The 16,946-nt window shown below is 38.8% G+C and overlaps 1 protein-coding gene across 2 annotated transcripts in view; it reads left to right on the forward strand.

Moving 5' to 3' along the window:
* The window catches only part of CDH11 (cadherin 11), a 143,242-nt gene extending 128,647 nt beyond the window's left edge, over positions 1-14,595 (forward strand). For both annotated transcript variants that reach the window (XM_034425374.3, XM_087877104.1), the window contains exons 12-13: positions 10,100-10,351; positions 13,236-14,595. In XM_034425374.3, the coding sequence (XP_034281265.1) occupies positions 10,100-10,351; positions 13,236-13,732 (749 nt within the window). In that variant the 3' untranslated portion in view covers positions 13,733-14,595. The remainder of the gene's footprint in view (positions 1-10,099; positions 10,352-13,235) is intronic.
* The last annotated feature ends 2,351 nt before the right edge of the window (positions 14,596-16,946 follow it).

Below are 16,946 nucleotides of genomic sequence, written 5' to 3' on the forward strand. Positions count from 1 at the left end.
GGCTAAAAGAGAAAAGTAATACTTTTTTTAAAAAAAAAAATTAAGCCAGAGCTCAATGATGTACTACTTGGCTGTTTTTCAAATGCATTTTGAACCAGCTGGTTTCCAAATACTATTTTTTCAAAGCGCCCCCCCCCTTAAAGATCATGGATAGTGATAAACCTCACCCTCAATCCCACAGCATTCCTAGAGGCCCTGTGGATTAAAAAATGCATTCCAGAGCCTCTCCAATCCATTACTGAAACAATGGTTCTATTTGAGCCAAAATTATTCTATTTAAAGTTATTACTACTCGCCATTTGGGGATGTCAAAAATGTTCTTGATTCTCTTTCTTGTTCATATTTGATTGATAGCGTATACACCCTGTTGACACCAGATGCAAGATAGGCACTCAGTCTGAAAGTATAGCAGTGAACAATTGCTACATTGATCCAGCAGTATTTATCCTGCAACTTTAGAAGAGTTTGTGGTTTGAAGGCAAAAACTAGAAACACATGGTGAATTATATTTTATGTTTCCATTTGGCTCAAAAGCCTTTTAACATGTTCATCCCACATTAAACATGAAACCTCAGTCTTTTTTACTTGATTTAACGTTTGCAAAAAAAAAAAAATCTTTATAGTAAACTTTCATTTTACTTCAAATATTGTTGGGAAGTGTTAGAGAGGCTATCTTTCAAATCAAGTATCTATTATGCAAGTGAAGCAACCTAAATCTAGCACGATCCCAACCTGAGAAACCAAGAGTATAAAAGACAAAGACAATTTTAATGTTAAATTATGATTTGTCTACTATGAAAAATCACAGTATTAGTAGGATAATAGAGATCTGTCTAATCAATGCACCTCTACATTTCCATTTAGCCTCCTTCTAGCCCAAATTTGGCTCCAGGCCTCTAGTAGAATTTCAATGAATGGATTGTGCAACTCTCAATTGTTGTGTTACAATCAGTAAGGTTATGTTAAAGTCCCATTCAGAGATGAGGGTTATAGTCAGTTCAATAAACTTTTCAAACCAAAGGGAATTTCCTAATCAGATGCACAATTCGGACAGAATCCCTGAATTGAATCGGAAGATTAAAAAAAAAAAAAAAGTATACAGATAATCTAATCCACCCTCTTCAATACTTTGGATCAAAGCTTCTATTGGTTATCATTTCCAAATTGATTCAAATCATTGTATGAACCAACTGAATCAAATAGATTAGTCCCTAATTTGTCAGAAGCAATCTGAACATTCTTCCTGGTGAGTGTTATGAGAAGATGTTTTACACTGAATCAGATAAATCACCCTCCGACCATTTCACCTTCAGCGAGCAATAGCTTCAGATTAAACAGTTAATTCCATCCCATTTCCCAAGAAACTGCATTATGATTAGATAACGAAAGAACATATTTGAAAGTAAACATGTGTATCAATAATAGAATTATATTAGAAATAAAAAATAGGTGATTAGATAATGAAAGAATATATTTTAATGCACACATGTGTATTAATAGTAGAATTATACTTTATATTATAGAATTATGTATTAATGATTGGTACTAGAAGTGTATATTGAGGCAATGAATAATAAAAGATTGAAGGATGAAATTTTGATATAAATTGATGTGAAGAGTTAACTAAGGGAAGAGGGGGAAAACATGTCTTTGAATATTATAGTGATATTGGAAGGGGAAAAAAACAAAATCAAATAGAGAAAGAAACAAGAGGAGAATAATAGTTTGTGTGTGTGTGTGTGTCTATATCTATATCTATATCAGCAAATTTATATTTGCTGATAAAGAAATAAAGGGAGACTAGTATAGATCTATTTCAAGCTATTTAGCACTCATCAGCTAGCCATACCCTTACACGGATTCAAACTTGGGCTGCCTGCATATTAGGCAGCCCAAGTTCTCCTCCCTTTATCAGCTGAGCCAGGGGAGAGACTAAGTGTTTTTTCTGTCAAAGCAGTATGCTCCCTCCCATATTGGGGTAGACCAGGTGCTTCAACAGAAAAAACACTTTTACACTTACACACACACACACACACGTGAAGGTATAGGAAAGAAGAAAGGAAGGTTTAGAACTGAAGGGTGATAGTAAAAGATATGTGTATGTAATATGAAACAATGAAAATGAAATATAATAACTAGGAGTAATAATATTATGTTTATTGTACTGAAATGTATGATACCCAAATATCACACTATTCATGCATTGATATGTGTAAACAATATAAGATAAAAAACTTGAATTAAAAAAAAAAGAAACTGCAAATAGTATATATAAGAGAGGGGTAGCTTTGATAAAGCTTAACTTCTGGTTGTCTCAAAGGTTTTTTTTTTTCAAAAGGCAGATGATCGATGGATGGATGGATAGATAGATAGATAGATGATAGATGGATGGATAGATAGATAGATGATAGATGGATGGATGGATGGATGGATAGATGGATGGATGGATGGATAGATGATGGATGGATGGATGGATGATGGATAGATAGATAGATAGATAGATAGATAGATAGATAGATAGATAAATTTTTCCTTGAGGAAGAACACATTTCAAGGTTGACTCAGCCTTCCACCCTTCCGAGGTAGGTAAAATGAGGACCTGGATTGTGGGGGCAATAAGCTGACTTTGTATAAAAAAGAACACCGCTTAGGGGGGACCAAAAAGCCCTACTAAAAGTATGAAGGCTATTGCTTAACGTATTGTAAGCCACCCTGAGTCTCCGGAGAAGGGCGGCATATAAATCGAACCAATAAATAAATAAATAAATAAATTTCACTTCTCATCCAAGAAGCTTCATCAGTTCTGACTGGATATTAGTTAATTAATCAACTAATCCTTCCATTCCCACCACCACCACCACTTCCAGTCAGAACTGTTGAAGCTTCTTGGATAAGAAGTGAAACATCTTCCTCAAGAAAAAAAAATAGTCTAGTTGCCGTTTGGAAAAAACACCTTTCTGGCCGCCATGACCTGGATGACTGAGAATTTTGACAGACATTTAGTTTCGGATTGAGTGCTTATTGGAAATGTCATAAAAATATTCAAAGCATTGCTAATTTGGCCCCTAAAACTCATCGAAAACATCTGATGAAGTGAGCTGCAGCTAATGAAAGTTTATGCTTTAAAATAAAATTAGTTGGAAATTCTTCCAGATGCCTTCTGATTTTGTGCTACCAAAGACTAACACAGTTTTCCTCGTACATGAGTAATTTGCCTACTAGAATTTTCTTTGGGAAAAAAAAAGTTCCAGGAATTCATAGGGGGAAGAAAGTAGGTCAGCTCCTCATGTTGATCTGTTGCCATGCAACCTAAATTATTTAGTAGCACAATTCATAGAAACCATAGAGCTGGAGGTTTTTTTTTGAAGCTAGAAGACTTTTTCAAGCAAACTATTCCTATGTTTTGCCTCACAGAAGGAATTCCACAGCTAAAGTATCTCTAAAGACATTTATCTAATGTACGGCTATCCTGTCTCTGCTTGAGCATAGTTTTCTTTAGTATATAATTTTAATTGAATATTTTGGGGATAGATAAATATATAGATACAGATGATACAGATCAGAGGTGGGTTTCAGCAGGTTCTGACCAGTTCTGGAGAACCGGTAGTGGAAATTTTGAGTAGTTCAGAGAACCGGTAGTAAAAATTCTGACTGGCCCCGCCCCCATCTATTCTCTGCTTCCCAATTCCCAGCTGATTGGGAGGAAATGGGGATTTTGCAGTAACCTTCCCCTGGATTGGGGAGGGAATGAAGATTTTGCAGTATCCTTCCCCTACCACGCCCACCAAGCCACACCCACAGAACCGATAGTAAAAAAAATTCAAACCCACCACTGATACAGATGTAGATATACTGTAGATATAACTAAAGACAAAAAGATAAGTAATGAACTTAAATGTGTAAACATGGGATTTGCAAATAGGTTGAAATGATAATTTTCCAATATTACCAGAAGAGGTAAGAGATGCTTGAAGATTTTCATTAAAGGAAACCTTAACGTCTTTCTAATTTGTTTCGCTGCATACCCACCCTGTTAGTCCAATGGTATCTATCATTTCTGTAACAAACCATTAAACTTCTTTTTTTTACTTTTTCATTGATTGGAAGATAATTCCAATCAATGGAAGATAATTAATGATAGATTCATTGTACCATCTAGCTGCCCTGGTTTATTTTTAATTGATGGGAGTGAAGATCAATACAACAGTTTGACTATTGGGAATCTAGACCTTCTATATTCTATCTGTAGGTTATATCTGAGAATTGGCTATAGGAAATCACATACAAATAGAGCTGAGTTCAAATAGTCTTTGAAAATTATCTACCACATTTCTGGACAAAAAAAATTAAAAAAAATGAAGGAACACCTTTTCGAAATTTGTCCAGGGGAAGGAGAAGATTTCCAACAATTTCTCAATGGTTAGATTCCTCCTTATTACCACTACTGAAAAGTGTGGAAGTCGGGAAGACTGGAGATTATTATTATTATAGTGATACATCTGACATTCCTTCACATTTCTTGACCATTAATTAAAGAAGTAATTTGCCAAAATGCTACTCCCATAAAAATTTTCTGAAATGTTTCTTCTTTGAAAGACATTTCTAAATTCTCTTTTATCAACACTGCTGCCTACCCATTCAAAAAGAACTGTTAATCCTCAGAAGAAATCAGTAATGGCCACTCTTTAACAGGATTAAATCATTCTGTGAATCAGACCTTAAATTTAATCAAACCACCTGCTTTTGTGAACTTAAAAAAAATGAGGTATATATGTTCTAGGCTATTGAAACTCTTGTTTTACTGACCTTCAAATCCTTTGCTACTTTTCTGCTTTCTGCATGACTACCATCAATGATATTAGATCTGGTCCGAAGAATTGTATTTCTCCTCAAGTTTAGCAGCTAGTAAATATAATAACTATTTACAATGACCTTTCCTTGGTTCACTCATCTTCTTCCATCCAAAACACACACACACACACACACACACACACACACACACACACACACACACACACACAAATGAATATTTCAGTGATCATAAAACAACCAAAAGTAGTTTTCCAGATTGTTCTGAGGAAAATGAAAGGTAAGGAAATAAAAGTTTGCAGGTCTAAAGCAGAATAAATAGATAGTAATAAATAGAAATAACAGTACCTAATAAACAAAGAAATCTTGATGTCTTTTTTTTAAATTTTCAGCTATATGAAATGAATATTTTCTTTGTTTTCTCTCTTCAGCATCAACATATTCTGAGTCAAATCAATCAAATTGCTGCAGAATTTTGAGGGTTCAAGAATTATAAAACAGTTGTAAATTGTTGATTGAATTTGGAAATATACATTAGAATTCAATGTTTGATATCAGAAAGCCTGAAGTTAAGCAGAGGGAGAGAGAAGGGGGGGGGCGGAATCTGAAAATGTGTCTTGGCATCGTTGCTCATCTTATCCTGTTAGAATAATGCATTTTTTGTTTTAGAAAATAACAATAGAAGAACTAAAAAACAACAAAATCCCCCAAGTACAGTAGTACCTCAACTCCTTTGAAGCTCATCTAATTTGGTACTCAACAGATTTTGACGTGAAAATTTTGTCCCGGTACTCAGTGTTTGTTTGGTACAACAAACAAGCCAGAGCTTGTGATTGTTGGCTGCCTTGTGACTCACTACATTTTTTTGTTATGAGAAAAATCTGTTTGGTACTCATCACACCTCCTGGAACCAATTAGCGATGAGTACAAAGGTACCCTTGTATCAGTAGAATAGATACAGTGAAACAATATATTCAAGCTTTCTTTTGTTGAATAGTTCAGCATATTTCCCTATCACTCTGGGCATGGACATATCCAATGACAGGAAGAAAAAAATACAAACTCTCACCAAACGCTCTATAAAAAGATGCTATGCAGACATCTCTGTGAATGTGAGCTTTTTTCCTGACCTGATAGTTCAGTGATTCAGATAACAAGCTGATTATGCATCAGTCATTTTCATTCTTTAGCTAATACTGGAATACCTGTCACTTCCAATCAGACATCGAGTTTCCAGTTTTATTTACCAAAACAGTCTGTGTGGTAACAGATATACATTGCTTCCATCTAAAGAGAACTCTCATGCTACTATAATGCAAACACTTCTCTGGGGATATTCTCCATGCTCTTTTCAGGACAGTTTTTTTCTTTTTTTAACCCAAAGAACTTGACGCTGAAGAATATCTATCCAGGATTTTATGATATTGGGTCTCTTGCTTGAGCAGAATACCAGAGTAGTTCTCTGGAATGGATACAAGGTCTCCTGCTTTAGGAGAGTCCTTGAAGATCTGTAGAAGATCTCCAAAGTCCCTTCCAACTCTATTATTCTGTATTCTATTCTGTGCAAATTGGAATCTTTCATAATGCAGAATCCTAGTTGACATAGAAACCAGTGCAGGGGTGGGCTGATGGGGGTTCGCAGGAGTTCGGGAGAACCTCTAGCTAAGATTCTGTGCAGTTCAGGAATTCCCATGCAGACTGCTTCAGATGTAGGTAAGTGCAGGGCGCGCATGGAGGCTTAGGGAGGGCAAAAAGTGGGCCTACACATTTCCGGCCTCCAGAGAGACTCCAGAGCTTGGGGAGGCTGTTTTTGCCCTCCCGGAGGCTCAAAAAACCCCTCCAGAGCCTGGGGAGAACAAAAAGCCCGCCCCCACCACCATGGTGCAGGAGGCTGACTAGGCCATGGCCATCATGGCATGCCCACCCAGCAACCGGGCAGAGAACCCCTTGTTAAAATTTTTGAAGCCCACCCCTGAGCCAGTGCATATGTAACCATGTGTGATGCTTTTTATTCTGCAGACAGTTAGACCTGCAGGAGGAAAATCATCTCAGTAAGGTCAGCAGGGGTTAAGGTTTCATTGCTTATCACCTAGGTTCCTTAATTGAACTGCCCATAGTCCTTGGTCTGAATGCAAAAACTCTACATGTGGGACCAGTTCAGATCTGTATCACGTTCCTGCCTGTTGCATGGAAGAGAAAGAGAAGGTATCGTCTGAAGGAATGGGGGTGAGAATCAGTGGTGGATTTCAAATTTTTTTACTACTGGTTCTGAGGGTGTGGCTTGATGGGCGTGGCATGGCTTGATGGGCGTGGCTTGGTGGGCATGGCAGGGGAAGGTTACTGCAAAATCCCCATTTCCTCCCAATCAGGTGGGACTTGGGAGGCAGAGACTAGATGGGGGTAGGGCCAGTCAGAATTTTTACTACTGGTTCTCCGAACAACTCAACATTTCTCCAGAACTGGTCAGAACCTGCTGAAACCCACCTCTGGTGAGAATGACATAACATGTGTACCCAATTTTTGATGCTGGCCAGTCACTTTCCAGTGTCCTTTTGCAGATTGTCCCTCAGGGGAATTCGATCCTCAGAGTCACCTGCTTGCTGTAAGAAAATCTCTTGTTGTGTAAGGTAGCTACTTTGGATCCAGGAAACTCCATTGGTACAAAGTTTCAGCTGGATCAGGTAGGGATTAGTCCCTCCTGTGCTTTATAGCTTAAAATACTTTGCAAAACAGACCACACAGTGTCAATTATATTTACCTAGAAGTAGCTCCTACCGAGCTCCATGGGACTTCCAGATAAATGCATTTAGGATTATAACCTTGTGTTACTTTAATGACAGCTTGCTCCTTAGAGTGGCCAGTTTAACACGCACAAATAGACATATAGTCTTAGCAGAATCCTTTCAGACAGAGAATAGGAACATATTTAATACTAGCCCGGCACTGTAAAATTATCACATCTAATTATAATCGCAGACCCGGGATAGAAAAATATACAGTAGGGTTTGGCTAGCTTTAAAACAGTAAGTAAAGTCATAGGAAATGATAGCGTTAGAAATTTCTGCACTGAGCTAAATTTAGTTTTTGGCCTGGCGTTTTTGGAGGTCTGCCTGGTGACATTATGTCTGAATATCTGCCATTTTTTCCCCCATGTGCTTAAACAGCAAAATATCTGCCAAAAACAATACCCAGGAAATATAGTGGAAGAAAATGTTGGCAACTAAATTTGTCTAGGTTTTTCGTTCCATTGAGAAGGAGCATATAAACCGTTATCATTTTCTACAACTTCTCATAAAGTGAAGTCTTATTGGAAGTAAGCTTCACTTTTGGCACAAACACAGCCCCACCGATGGTGTTTTCTTGGCCATAGTATGGAAGTGATTTGTTACAACCATCTTCCAGATTCCCCACCCCACCCCTTTTTTGCAACTTCCATGCTAGTCTGCTTCCAAATCACAGGCACTATCTGAATAAATCCAACTGAATAAACAAAGCAAATGAAATAAAATAACATCCTGAACTTGACATCGTATGAGATGAATTGACTGATTCTTTAAAAAAAATCTTGCTACAATTTAATGGACTTCAGGCTTCCAAATTCAACAGAAACCCAAAATAATAAGCAGCAACAAAAAGAAAACTAAAAACATAAAGCACACAAAGAGGTCTTGTGTTCCAAAGACTCTCCAGAATAACTCAAGTCTCCAATAACTTTTAAAAGTTGATCAAGAGTGAAGCAGATCTATGTTCTGTGTAGAACTTGGCAACTTTGGCTGGCTGAGGGAGTTGAAGTCCACAAGTCTTAGTTGCCAAGTTTGGAGGCCCCTGCTGTAAAGGAACACTACTTAACACAAAAAGAATGCCTGAAATTGTCCAGAAATGCTTTCTGGTCATTTCCGTTATGGCAACGACCATGAAGAAAGCTTCTTCAGACCACCAACATTTTAACAGCCTGAAATCTCACTAAATTACTATCATTTAGTGATAATTATGTGAGTTCAGGGTTTTCAAAGTATCAAGAGATTACAATGTGTACCAGGGGTGGGTTCTACTTACCTCTACTACCGGTTCGCAATGGGGCCGCGCACATGCGCAGAAGCATTTTGATGACATCAGGGTTGGTGGGCGGAGCCTCCCACCGGTTTTACTACTGGTTCTATAGAACCAGTGCGAATCGGGGGCAACCCACCACTGATGTATACTAATCTTCTGAAATACTGGCATTTTGTTTTCATATTTTTTTTTAAAAAAATTGGCTGATAAAAAATGTATGTTGTTGTGATAACAATAATACATACGGAACATGTGTAAAAAAGGAATAGATAGGCAAAATAAGAGTTGGGTTTGCAAAACATAGAATATAACTTTCATGGAATTCTGATCACTGCTGGTCTAAGGAAGGAAGGAAGGAATCCAGGGCTGGGATGCTAGGGATTTGCAGTGGTTCAGGAGAACCTCTAGCTAAGATTCTGTGCAGTTCGGAGAACCCCCAAATCCCACTCCTGGCTGGCCCCACCCACCCTGTCCCACCCCTCCCAGGAGTCCCCACACAGCCCATTTTGGATGCAGGTAAGTGCAGGGCACGCGCGGAGGCTCAGGGAGGGCAAAAAACAGGCCTACTGGAAGTTTGGGAAGGCTGGAAATGGGCCCGTTTCTGGCCTCCAGAGGGCCTCCAGAGCCTGGGGAGGCTGTTTTCACCCTCCCGGAGGCTCAAGGAAAGCTTTAGGAGCCCAGGAGGACAAAAATGCCACCCCTGCTGTGGTGCAAGAAGCAGGCTAGGCCATGCCGACCATGGCCATGCCCACCCAACAACTGGGCAGAGAACCCCTTGCTAAAATTTTTGAAGCCCACCCCTGAAGGAATCCACATGTCTAGGACACAGAGCATTTGCTTTATGGGTAGTTCTCAAGTTACAACCACAAATGGAAGAAGAATGTAAATAAAGGTTGAGCTCGTACTTCTGGATGTTCTTTTTGACTGGATCACCTCGTAAGGCTACCACATTACAAAGAAATTCCTTTCACTGAAGCACTTTGTTAATGGGTATTTTTGCAAAGCAGGACAACATATGGATTAATCGTATCTTCAGACAATGTATGCTCTTTCCAATAGTACCTTCAATTCTTAAGTAACATATTTAAGAATATGTCGTTCTGAAGAGAATGTTTGTGTTCAGGAGGAAGAGGCAAACCACTTGAGCAAGTGTAGGAAGGTAGTGAGTTCCTTTTTTTTTTTTTTGAAAGGCTTTAATACTGAAAGACAAATGATGTTATTCTTTTATTTAAAACAGATAACTCTGCAAGCGTTTATGCAAAACGCACAAGTTTCAGCCGACAAATGCAAGATTCCTATGTCCTGCCTATTGTGATAAGCGACGGTGGGAACCCTCCTCAAAGCAGCACCAACATGCTTCCGATTCGAGTTTGCAGTTGTGATGGGAATGGTGGTGTGATCTCCTGCAACCTAGAAGCCTACATCCTCAATGCTGGATTAAGCACTGGAGCTTTAATAGCAATCCTTGCTTGCATTGTGATATTGTTAGGTAAGGATGTTTTAAGTTCTTCCTCTCCCTCTCATGCACTTTACCAATTCCCCCCTCTTTTGACTATGATTCAAGAACAATAGCAATTTTCTAAGACTCTTTTTATTTTTTTTCCATCGGGAGAAGCTAAGAGTCTTCCAAATTACATGCAACATGGAAGCAGGATTATTATTTTACACCAGGGGTCTCCAAACTTGGCATTTTTAAGACTTGTGAACTTCAATTCCCAGAATTTGTCAGGCATCCAGGCTGGATAGGGAATCCTGCAGGGGTGAAATTCAAAATTTTTCCCTACCGATTCTGTGGGTGTGGCTTGGTGGGCGTGGCAGGGGAAGGATATTACAAAATCCCCATTCCCTCCCCACTCCTGGGGGAAGGATACTGCAAAATTTCCATTCCCACCCCACTATGGGGCCAGCCAGAGGTGGTATTTGCCGGTTCTCTGAACTACTCAAAATTTCCACTACCAGTTCTCCAGAACCTGCTGAATTTCACCTCTGAAATGCTGGGAGTTGAAATCCACAAGTCTTAAAGTTTGAAGGCTCCTGCCCTATACCAGTTCAAATGACATCCAGGTTCTCTGTCAATCCACACTTTCCTTTTGAAGAAAGAAGTTCTAAAATACAGGTTGTATTTTAATTGCCAGTTAATTTAGGGAGGGGGAAAAACAGTGTGAGAATTGCCCTCTTTTTTTTCCTGAAACCCCTAAAGTGGGTTTTCCTGTCTCAGCTAAACAAGTAAATGTTGGATAATGAGTTGAGATTCTTTTTTTCTTTTTCTTTTTGCTAAAGAGGTTGTGGATATCCTTTAACAATTTTGTGGAAGCTTTTCTTTTTCATCTGTGTGTCTCCATGACCACCACTCTTTTCTGCCACTTTCATATAAAGGCTCATTGTATCTGAGGTATCACACTACAGCCGTGATGGCGAACCTATGGCACGCGTGCCACAGGTGGCATGCGGAGCCATCTCTGTGGGCATGAGAGCCAACGCCCAGGTCAGCTCCACCGCACATGCCCATGCGCCTCCCCCAGCCAGCTGATTTTCAGGTTTCCTCCTGGCCGGCTGATTTTTGGGCATGTGCAGGGGGTGGGGGTTGCATGCGCATGTGTGGGGAGTGGGGGGCATGTAGTGTCCCCTGTGGCCCATTTTTGGTCCCAGGAGGCTTCAGGGGGGACTGCTAGCACAAAAACAAGGGTTGTGTGTGCATGTGTGGGGAGAGCACAGGGGGTTGCGCACGCATGCGTGGGGGCGGGGCCTGCAGGGGGCATTGCATTATGGATGTCGGCATGTATGTGTGCGCTGTCCCGTGCTTGCACGCGCTTTCGGCACCCAAGGAAAAAAAGGTTCACCATCACTGCACTACAGTATTCGACAATCTAAAGTATTGTGTTGTTCTTTGTAATATCTATGGTAAATAGAAACTATAGAGTTACAGTTCTTAGGCTGGTTAAGGAAAGGCGAATTGTTTGATTGGAACTGCCTTTTTGCCCTCTTAAAATATACCTTTACAGATAAAGCTTGAGACAGTGCCCTGTTTTAAAACGTTGCTGACTAAGACCACTACAGTGGAAAATTTAGGGAGGATATTTTTGCTCAAATATTGCTTCTCTTGGGACATAGAAATGCCTGTATTTCATGGGTTTGGGGGTTTGAAGTGCTTAAATTTATGCTGTATAATGTGTAGTAAGATATCTAAGAAACAAAGCATACTTGAACAGCTCCTGTACTGAAGAGAAAGGGGGAAAATGAAATATATAAATATATAAATCAAACCATTGTCATCCTGGTTTCAAATAGATTTTCCTATAGAGATCTACACTTCTCAGTTTATGGATTTTCCATCCCTGTGATGCCCTTTTGAAAGGTTTATTGTTCCCCTTCTTGCATCAAGTTGTTAGAATTCACAACTCCACAACCATCCACTGAGGTTGTGGAAGAAGAGATTTGAGACCTACAACCTTTCATCTTACGATGATGAGCTTAGCCCTGCTAGATAGGTTTGCTCATTATATTAAGCCATGGTTTGTTTGTTCAAGCATGATTTATTGTATAAAATGACAACTTGGTAGTTGTGAACGATCAAGCACATTGTGGCTTAGCATAATGTAGAAATCCAACCTGAAATAATATGTCTTTTCTCAGAGACAAACTTTTTTTTAAAAAAAAAATCTAGATACTATCAGGTTCACAGTTGGAGGTGTAAAGCTGGACCCCAAAATTTTTTACAGTAGTCCTTCCATTTTTCCTTCACCTCCTACATTTTCTGGTTAGATGCAGGGGTGAAATGCTACTGGTTCAGACCAGTTTGGTTAATGGCGGCGCATGGTTCGAAGCAGCGCAAGGCTCCACCTACCAGCCCAGATGTCATTACTTCCTGGTTTTAACTAGGAAGTAATCTGTTTTTGACCCTCTGTGCATGCACATAAGGCTTTGCGCATGCGCAGAGGGTCTAAGCACACATGTGACCCACGTGTGCACCATTTCAAACTAGTAGGGAAGATAAGTAGATTTCACCCCTGGTTAGATGGTTTGGCTCAGGATAGTTCAACAAGGAACCCTTCCCCCCAATACTTTTGCTGTCCCACAAGAATTCAGAGCCATGAGCCTAGAACTAGATGAAAAATCTATTACCTATGGATTAATTTTGGAATATACTGTAGTCTAAACAGATTGATTCCAAGGACTGGCAACCAAAGCACTTTTTATTCATGCAACAAAGGATGCTAGCTAGGGGTACTTCCATAAATATTGCTTTCTGTGTTTTTTCTCCTATTTCATTTCATTTCAGAAATTCAATATATCTTATTTTCAGATCTAGGACTTTTGCATGAATCATTGCTTGTTTCCTTTTTTTTAAAAAAAAAAATCTTCTCTTTCCTCAGTGATCGTCGTGCTCTTTGTAACCCTAAAACGACAAAAGAAAGAGCCCCTCATCGTTTTCGAAGAAGAAGACGTACGGGAGAACATCATCACTTACGATGATGAAGGTGGCGGGGAAGAAGACACCGAAGCTTTTGACATCGCTACTTTGCAAAATCCAGATGGTATCAACGGATTTATTCCTCGCAAAGACATCAAGCCAGAGTACCAGTATATGCCACGACCCGGGCTTCGGCCTGCTCCCAACAGCGTTGATGTGGATGATTTTATCAACACAAGAATACAGGAAGCAGATAATGACCCCACGGCTCCTCCTTATGATTCCATCCAGATCTACGGCTATGAAGGGAGAGGATCCATAGCCGGTTCGCTGAGCTCATTAGAATCGGCAACCACGGATTCTGATCTAGATTATGACTATCTACAAAACTGGGGACCTCGTTTTAAGAAACTAGCAGATTTATACGGCTCCAAAGACACTTTTGAAGATGACTCTTAACAATAAAGTTCTCAATTTGGCCTTAAGAACTGTGTCTAATGTGCTAAAAAAAGAATAATGGAAAAAAAAATATTCAGAGGAAATGTAAGCAGGTATTTTTTAAACAAAAAGTGAAGAAAAGTTCATATTCAGCATTTAGGTTTGATGGGGGAGGGGGTCCTTTGATGGGGAAAAAAACGGACAAGAAATACTGTGAAGTACCTTTTCATGGAAAAACAAAAGGCTAAGATGGGAGTTGGGTCTCAACTTTGCTAGAAGGGGGAAATGATCTCTGATAAAAATAATAATAATGATTAAAACATATTTAAGTGAAAGGAAATTCTAAATGCCATCTTAGAACCGAGGGGCAGTCTTTTTATGTACTCTGAACAGTTAAATCTTTTATGTCAAAGAAGCTTCCACAAATTAGAAAAAAAAGATAACAGTTCTGAGCTGTAATTTCGCCTTAAACTATGGACACTCCCTACGTAGTGCATTTTTAAACTTGAAACATATAATATTCAGCCAGCTTAAACACATATGATATATGTACAGGACAATGTACAATTATAATGTCTCTTGAGCATCCAACTTGTTTCTGCTGACTCTTGTAAATCTTTTTGCTTATACTTTCATCTTAATCTAATACGTGCCAGATATAAAACTCTGTCTTGTTGCAGTGGGAGAAGCCCTATTTCTATGTCATTTTTAAATGTATCTATTTGTACAATTTTAAAGTTCTTATTTTTAGTATACATACAAATATCAGTATTCTGACATGTAAGAAATGTTACATCACACTTATATTTTATGAACATTGTACTGTTGCTTTAATATGTGCTTCAATATACGAAGCAGACTTTGAAATAAAAGATTCTTTTTTACTACTTGCTCTGCTTCTTAAACATGGAAAAGGGGATTTTTTTTTAATTAAAATGTACTACAACAATATTTTTAAAGGACATCTGTCCTTTAAAAACCCCATTTATTTCTGGGTTAAGTTTGTGTGGATTTATTTAATGTGTTAGGTAAGTTCTTGTATTTAAAGAAATACTGGTAACATCTATATTGAATTGGAAAATACTTGGCAGGAACTAGGAAGGTTTTTCAGTTCAATCCTATAGTACCAGTGGTGGGTTTCAAAAATTTTTACTACCGGTTTCTGTGGGTGTGGCTTGTTGGGCGTGGTATAGCTTGGTGGGTGTGGCATGGTGAGCGTAGCAGGGGAAGGATACTGTAAAATCTCCATTTCTACGCCACTCCAGGGGAAGGTTACTGCAAAATCCCCATTTCCTCCCAATCAGCTGGAATTTGGGAGGCAGAGAATAGATGGGGGCGGGGCCAGGGGGAATTTTTACTACCGGTTCTCCAAACTACTCAAAATTTTCGCTACCGGTTCTCCAGAACTGGCCAGAACCTGCTGAAACTCACCTCTGTATAGTACCCAAGATTGTTGTTGGATCAAAAAGGTTTCTGCCCTTTCAACAAACAATAAAACCATAGAGTTTCCTTCATCTACATCTCAATTAGGAATGCCACTGAGATAATGGCAAAAAAAATATAATTACAGAAACCTTATTCATTAAATTAGGATTATTTTTTATTATTCCTTATGTAAACATAAAGACTGTGAGTTGTCAGAACTTCAAATCTGCATCAGAAATAGCTTTTGAGCGGGAGTATCGTATCTTTAGGGGATGCGGTGGCTCAATGACTAAGACACTGAGCTTGTCAATCGAAAGGTCGGCAGTTCAGTGGTTCAAATCCCTAGTGCCGCATAATGGTGTGAACTCCCATTACTTGTCCCAGCTTCTGCCAACCTAGCAGTTCAAATGCACGTAAAAAATGCAAGTAGAAAAATAGGGACCACCTGTGGTGGGAAGGTAACAGCGTTCCGTGAGCCTTTGGCATTTAGTCATGCTGGCCACATGACCACAGAGACGTCTTCGGACAGCGCTGGCTCTTTAGCTTTGAAACGGAGATGAGCACTGCCCCCTAGAGTCAGGAACGACTAGCATGTATGTGCGAGGGGAACCTTTACCTTTTATCGTATCTTTGCATTCTTTACAAAATGACCAGTTGTAGGTTGAGAACTACTATATGTAAGGAGGCATGGCTCTTATCAGGAGAGGATGAAAAATGTTGTAAATTCAATCAATGGATTGCCATTATTTTTTATTTTTCTAAAGGAGCAAGAAAAATGGAAACCTTTGGAATTCCAGAGGGGAAAAATTCCTCATTAAAATGTCTTGAGAAATGTTAGTTCAACCTGAGACCTCACTGAATATTATTAATAATGCTTAAAATTATAATTACTAATAATATTATCAGTCTATTCTCCATGAATTTGTCTTTTATTTTTTAAAAAATGTTTAACTAATGGTCTTCTGTTCACATTTTCATAGTGAATTCCAAATAAGAATCATTCCAATTTAAAGAAGGACTTCACTTTTGTCAAAGTGTAACACACAGCTAAACATTTTGCATCATCCTAAATTGAAATCTTTTGGAATTTGGCTTGCAATTACTCATTGTAATAAAAAGAATCAGTCATCAAGCAAGAAATGACATTATTTTCCAGCAATGGGAGAGCACCAGAAAAGAAAGAAAAAAAAAAGTTCTTAGTTTCTTCCAGAATGTTGCATTGACAAGGACCTAAAAGACATTCATTAGCACAATGTTTCTGCACCATTCTCCATCCATGCCCCCTTTTCACAAGCTTAGCTCTTTTGTCACATCATATCACATAATTGGGCAGAATTGGAAGCAACGTTCATAGGCTGCATTATTTATAGGGAGCTCTTTTTCACCACTTAAGATACATGCTGACTACATCCAAATGAAGGTCTGCCAGCTCTTATGTGAAGGATATCTCAAAATGTTCCGGGAAACCAGACATTTTACAACCAAATGAAGAGAACATGGGAGAAACACAAAAAGGCTAGGCCTGATCCCATTACTAAACAAAGGAATCAGGGACCTAAAGGCATAGCAAAGCAGCTACGAAGGAAAGAAATAAAATCTAAATTAGGAAAAAAATATCTATGTCCGAGAGGAATATAATATCATTCTGTGGTTAGGTTTCCAAGCATTTTGACGTAGAAAATAATGCATTCATTGGTTGAAATCCTACAACATTCATAGTTAGGTTCACATACTAGATGAGGTCACAGTTAGCCTAACTCTAGATTATTGACTAAGACTTAACTAGCTAAATGTATACATTATATCACAT

The sequence above is a fragment of the Pantherophis guttatus genome, chromosome 11 (assembly GCF_059756535.1).
Source record: "Pantherophis guttatus breed Tessera chromosome 11, ASM5975653v1, whole genome shotgun sequence".
Taxonomy (NCBI): domain Eukaryota; kingdom Metazoa; phylum Chordata; class Lepidosauria; order Squamata; family Colubridae; genus Pantherophis; species Pantherophis guttatus.